Below are 6,745 nucleotides of genomic sequence, written 5' to 3' on the forward strand. Positions count from 1 at the left end.
TTATTTCAAAAAGATAAAAACACATTGAAAACCATTTGTAACTGGGGCAGGAGATAATTTAAACGGTTTTGATAATTAAGAGAAGACATTCTATCCAGTTTTGAAGTTTCTGGATAAAAACTAGACTCCGGCAATAATTCAAGTGGGCAAAAAAAAAAAAAAAAAAAATCCACAAAAACATACGCACTACTGACCACCCACAATCCGGCCCATACGGAACTTCAAGCCCTGAGGCAATGGCCCAACCTGTCAAGTGTCAAACTCCCATGAACCGTTACCCGCTAAAAAATGAACGTCCGCGATTAGAGCTGGTACAAAGTGAAAAATTGCAGGTCGTCTTCTTCCCCGGCTCTGCTGTTTCCCCATCTACCTTCCTCCCCCGGATCCAGACCCTAAGCCGTGGTGTGATCCGTTCCGCTATGGAAGCAGCAGCTCAATCCCATCCACTCCCGCTTCTCCAAGACATCGACCCGGGGGTCCGCCGTTTCCTCGACGCCCGATTCCGCTCGGCGGCGGACCTCGCCACGGCCTCCGACGTCGAGGCCGAGATCCGCGGGCACTGTGCGGGGCTAGAGGCCTCCATTTCCAACCTGTACGTACGCCTTCAGGAAGCTGCCGCAGCGTACTCGTCTTGCTGCGAGGTCGCTGGTTCGGCCCTCCGTGGCGTCCGCGGCGGGCTTGGTGCCCTCAAAGCATCCGGGTCAACAGGTATGCCGAACACACACGAGGTTCTCAAATTAAGAGCTTACTACGTATATTACTTCAGTAGCTTCGTGATTCCTGCCTTTTTTAGGGGCTGGAGAAGAGGTGGAGGTGAGAAAGGAGCAGATGCAGTTCGAGCAACTCCCTGCTCTGGCCTCCGAGGTGGCGAGAGTGGAGATGGTCAGAGAGTACGCCGGTGAGTATAAAATTTCTGCTAATCACATTCCTTCTATGCTAGATATTTTGAATGACTATCTCAGCACTGCCAATTTTCCAAGTTTGTATTGATTTAGGCATAAGAGTTCGTGCTATGAACTTGTGGTGCATAAGACCCTAGTATGCGTTCCATCCAATGTCTGTTTGGTTAAGGTTCAACTACAGATTGAACCATTACATTAGGCACATAGGAGGAAACTGTTGTGCATGATATTGAAACTGACGGATGTTTAATTATGAAATTCTGATATGATGTGCCAGTGTGGAGCTGGAATTACTTTTAGCAGTGCACCCTATGACTTCTGATGCTATGTGAAATGGGGGTCGCTTGTGGGAGCAGGTCGGCTTTGGTGATTGAAGCTGCTGTTTGGTTTGGTTAATAATTAGGTTTGGTTGGTGTAGATCTAGCCTGATACAGCTGGGATGGATGATGATATCTGTCCTGGTGCTACCCAATTAATTGACATGAGATCTGGTTGCTCTCAAATGGGTGCTTCATTTTGATCACATGGATGTATGTGTTTGCCTTTGTTCTTTCAATTAATTGGTAGTGATGGGGGACATTGCATTATGGTGTCCACTGAGAAACAGATTTCATGATTCACAAGTCGCAGCTACCTACTAGTCCTTAGCTAGTTCTTGTGTACACAACTGCAGTAGTTGAGTTTTCAGTAATAGTAACAATATTGAATTGATGAGTCTTCTGCAATAATAATTCTGAAACAATAATATTTATTCTGTTATTATCGCAACCTCTCACATATTCAACCTTACCCTTATTATGTATCTGGTTATTTCATATATTTTTGCTATGGTTGGGACATTGGCATTGGATATTCTGGTGTAGTAATGTTCGTGGTAGTTGGACAGCGTAAATCTATATTTAAATCTAATATTAAAGTATGGAAATTTCTCCCTCCCATCCCTCGGTCTGTCTGTCCCTCACTCTTACCCCTCTTGGTCCATCAGTCTACCCCGTTCATCCGTCCTCACTATCACCCCTCCGAGGCCCAGCAGAGGTAGATTGTATCACCCTGACTGCCGAAGCCCGTGTGCGCCGCGACTCTGTGGGCTTGGGCATGTGGCTCGCCTTCCACTTTTCTTAACCTCATAACAGATGTAGACAAGAGCCACCTATTTAAGGTGACTTAATCTGCAGTCAAATTTCCATACTGGATTAATCCTTTATTGCATCTAGCACTTATTATGGGCCTTGGAATTTATTTGATTTGATTGAAATAAGGTTAGGCCAAGGCTCCAAGCCCAATTAAATCCATCAAAGATATAGCTAGGTCATTATAATTGGCATGGGCAGGTCCAGATGACCACGCCACAAGTTTTACGCCCCGTTGCAACGCACGGGCATGTGTGCTAGTTGACATTTAAATTGAAAACTTTAAAAGAGTTAATAGAATATTGAAAAAACATATCAAGACGAACGCTGTACTGGCATTTTCCAAATTGAAGAGGGCAAAGTTGAATAGGTGGGATTAGGAATAACCTAAACTAGCTTAAATGTGACAATGGAGGGTGCAGACAAAAACCTTAACCATAACTGCCCAATTTTATAATTCATTAAAAGTTCTAATGCATTAAAATTGGACAGTCATATACTCTGCCTTAGTGTAAACTTTCTGTCAAGGCAGGCATTTTTGTAAGATAGATATGACAACCAAACCAGTGCTAGGAAATAAAAGGGTTATCACAATGCATTACTCAATTCTTTGTTGTTATCTAGAGTTTAGTATATTGTTTTGACCATTCCCAGATGTGTGGTCTAGTCCACTTGCGTGCTGAGATAATGCACAACATATTTGCCGCTTGCCAGTCCAATGACATTGCAGACTTGTAGTACCTACTGTGCATTTTTTTTCTTATAATGAAATTTTCCACATTGTGGCAAACTGGCAGTTCATACTTCATACTTCATAGTCATGTCCAGAGTTTATCAGTGTTATCTTTTTGCTAAAAATATGTTGTGTTTTGACAACTGATATTGAAATAATCAAATAATAAACAAATTGGATTCTATCCCTGTAATAGTGGCTAGGTAAAAATGTTGGCTTGCCAAGCCTATCACAACCCTCGCCCTTTATCTGCGCTCTGCGCTTTGTACTGGTTTATCGCAACCCTCGGCCTGTAGGAGGAGTTTGTTGACGATCGGTGTTGCAATAAATCTTATATCATTTTGTGTTGCCATGCAATAAATATAAGATTTGTAAGTTGTTTGGCCATGTTTTATCATCTTATTTACATCATGTTAATTCTAAACAAACAACCCGAAGTTGCTGATGGTCTCTTTTTCTTATATTCCTTATTTTATGCTAGCTCGAATCAAGTGTTCTCTACTTTTGTTGGAGACCTGAAAGAAGATGCACATTATAGGTTACATCATTGGATGAAAATGATGATTGGTCTAAGATATTGTAGCTGTACTAATTCAACTATACAATGGCATGAAATTTACAGGGAAGGGTAATTGTGGACTTTTATCAAGATAATGAATTTAATAATCAAAACTAATTTAAACAAACTCCTAGAAATTCTAACTGTTCCACTTGGTATTAGATGATTATCAGCTACCACAATTCCATTATCTGTATTTACATGCCCTTCTCTAGGCTTAGTACTTGTTTTTTAGTTAAGTTGCTGTAGTACTTTATTTTTAACTTTGTAATTGGTGTGTTCTTAACGGTAGGTTGTCCTATACAGAAATGGCTCTCAAACTTGACAGTTTGGTGGGTGATATAGAAGATGCTGTTTCTTCTTCTGTTACTGGAAAACTTAAATCTCCTGTAGACAATTCGGAGGTATGGATCTTGTCATATTGTGATTCTTGGGAGAGTCAACTTGACAGCTGCTAATTTTGGCATTCTCTTTTCTTTTTCAGAAAACACATCATGTTGCTATTGGATATCTTAAAAACATAGAAGATCTTTTAGCTTCTGTAACTACGACTAGACCACAATGGACTCGCCTTCTATCTTCCGTGGATCACAGAGTGGACCGATCTTTAGCTATACTAAGACCACAAGCCATTGTTGACCATCGATCTCTTCTTTCTTCCCTTGGCTGGCCTCCTTCACTTGCTGGCTCAAAATTTTCAAGTATTGATTCTGGGAAACAAGCAGAGATTGTGAACCCATTGTTTTCGATGCGGGGTGACCTGAAAAGCAAGTATTCTGAGAGCTTCCTTGCACTATGCAACTTGCAGGAATTGCAGAAACGTAGAAAAGCTAGACAACTGAAAGGGCATGATGTGGGCAATCAACTACGTCAACCATTATGGGTAATTGAAGAGCTAGTAAATCCAATATCTACAGCTGCACAACACCATTTCTCAAAATGGGCTGAAAAGCCTGAATTTGTTTTTGCTCTTGCTTATAAGATAATTAGAGATTTTGTTGATTCCATGGATGAGATTCTACAGCCCATTGTGGATAAGGCCAACCTTATTGGGTATAGCTGTAGGGAGGAGTGGATTTCAGGAATGGTCATTGCATTGTCTACATACTTGGTGAAAGAGATATTTCCTAAGCAGATTGAACTTCTTCAGGAAAGTAGTAGCTCAAGTGATGCAGTTAGCACGGCATATCAGGCTAGTGTCTCGTGGCTCAGCCTTGTTGACCTAATGATATCTTTTGACAAGCGGATTCAAGGTTTAATCTCGGGCACTGGACTGCTACTTATGGTAAAGGATGATGACAGTTGGCAGAGGATCTCAGTCCTCTGTGTCTTCTGTGATCGCCCAGATTGGCTTCAAGTGTGGGCAGAGATTGAGAGACAGGAGAGTCTTAATAAGCTGCAATCAGCAATGGATTTAGAGAAAAATTGGAGTGCAAGAATTCAAGGAACAATGCTTGAGTATGACTCAGATGATTGCAAGTCTCCACTAATCACCAGTGCCGTTCATCAGACCTTGTCTTTGCTAATTGATCGTGCTCGTCCTATCCCTAGCATCACGCTTAGGGCAGAATTCATTAGGATGTCTGCTGCACCAATCATATCGGAATTCCTTGGTTACATGCTTCGGAGGTGTCAAGAAGCAGAGGGGCTAACTGCTCTGGCTGATGATAATGCTGTGCTCAAGGTGTCACAATCTATCAATGCAGCTCGATATTTCGAATCCACGTTGACAGAATGGTGTGAGGATGTTTTCTTTCTTGAGATGGAGAATTTACTTGTAAATGGTGAGGGTGGGTGTATCTTTCAGCAAGAGATAAATCATCTGAAAGAGTTCAGAGTGGAATGGGCCGATAAGATTTCCACTGTCATTTTGCGTGGATTTGATGCTCGTTTGCGGGATTATCTAAAAAATAGGAGGCAGTGGCTGGAAAAATCGGAGGGACCTGCTGTATCCAGAACCTTCATAGAATCTTTAGACTACATGCAAGGGCAACTATCTAGGCTTCAAGGTGGCTTAAATGCCGTTGATTTTGTGACGGTATGGAGAAGTGTGGCAAGCGGGGTAGACCAGCTGCTTTTCGGCGGCATTTTCACAAGTGGCATAAAGATTAGCAGCGATGGAGTAGAAAGGCTACAGGGCGACCTGAGCGTTTTGTTTGCTATTTTTTCAGCGTGGTGTCTGAGACCTGAAGGCTTCTTCCCTCGACTGTCTGAGGGATTGAGGTTACTGAGGATTGATGAGCAACAACTCAAAGATGGGGCGTTTACAGATAAGAATTGGCTGAGGGAATATGGCATTAGGCATCTGACAGCTGCTGACACTGAGAAGATAACAAAAAATCGGGTATATGATGCATGATGAATTGTATTTAACTAACATCAGTTTGCAGTTGGAAAAAGGATAATCAAATTTGAAAGAGTTTAGACTGTTTTACTTCATACAGATTTTGTATCTTCTTATATACAGCTACATTGTTAGCGTGTTGGTTGGTGTAATAAGGTACATTATATTTATCAAAATATATATGAAGAGAGACTAGTTATGAGATTGCAAATATATTGTCTTGTTTTCACTTTTCCTTACATACAGAAAAGGCCGTCTATTCATTTCCTGAAAGGACCAAGAAAGTAGAAAGCAGCTTTTTTCCTAAAGCTGTTCGGTTCACTGAAGCACACCGAACGCTGGTGAATCAGAGTGTTTTGACGGTCTGCCTGTTTCAAGGAACCATGCATTTCCCTTTTCTTGGTGTTTAGTACCGCTACCGCACCACACAATCATAGAAATGTTGCGGTTCAGTTTGAGTTTGATCGCAAGCTCAAGCTCCTCCCGCTTCTCTGGTTGTCAAGGCAACCAACGTGCGTCTCACACGTCGATGGATGGCGACCGTGTCAGCCCCGACCCAACCGGAGCGTTAATGCAGCAGAGGGCGCAACAACTTTTCGCTGGCCTGAAAGATTCCGCCTTAATCACGCGAGCCCGCGTGCCTCCCGGCCTCGAACCACCGCCGGATAATGCTGTCTGTCACTCACCTAACCCTGGGCCTCGGCGAGGGATTAACGATCGGAAAAAGATGGACGGACGGAGAGGGACAGGCGGAGGCATCTTGGTCGCTGATACGAGCGATCCATCGGTCGCCGCGCGGGGCGGGTGTCCTGGCCTGCAGGCCGCAGGCGGGCGGGCGGGCGCGCGCGGCGCCAGTAGGTGCGTGCCTGCCCGCGCGCAGGGGCAGGGGAAGGCAGGCAGACCACCTTGCCGTGCGGGCACCCGTGCAGCCCGGCCACCACCACCGCTCGGGTCCCCGCGGCCCCCCGACGGCATTCGCTTCGGTTGGTCCCCGAGCGCGTGACACCGACGCCGTCCGTCGTCCTACGTACGTACGCGCTGCTCGGCTAGTTCGTCTCTCCCGCGCTCGGCCTAACC

General features: G+C 44.0%; 1 protein-coding gene across 2 annotated transcripts; it reads left to right on the plus strand.

The window, feature by feature from the left end:
- The first annotated feature begins 326 nt into the window (after positions 1-326).
- LOC136474815 (RINT1-like protein MAG2) lies at positions 327-5,875 on the plus strand. Of its 2 annotated transcripts, XM_066472383.1 has the most exons (4): positions 327-708; positions 794-898; positions 3,631-3,728; positions 3,809-5,875. In XM_066472383.1, the coding sequence occupies exons 1-4, from the start codon at positions 420-422 to the stop codon at positions 5,681-5,683; spliced, it is 2,367 nt and encodes a 788-aa protein (XP_066328480.1). In that variant the 5' UTR covers positions 327-419; the 3' UTR covers positions 5,684-5,875. The 2 variants fall into 2 exon arrangements, with proteins under 2 accessions (XP_066328480.1, XP_066328479.1); XM_066472382.1 differs by having other exon boundaries at positions 327-898; positions 3,617-3,728.
- Positions 5,876-6,745: the final 870 nt, after the last annotated feature.

The sequence above is a fragment of the Miscanthus floridulus genome, chromosome 8 (genome assembly GCF_019320115.1).
Source record: "Miscanthus floridulus cultivar M001 chromosome 8, ASM1932011v1, whole genome shotgun sequence".
Lineage (NCBI taxonomy): Eukaryota > Viridiplantae > Streptophyta > Magnoliopsida > Poales > Poaceae > Miscanthus > Miscanthus floridulus.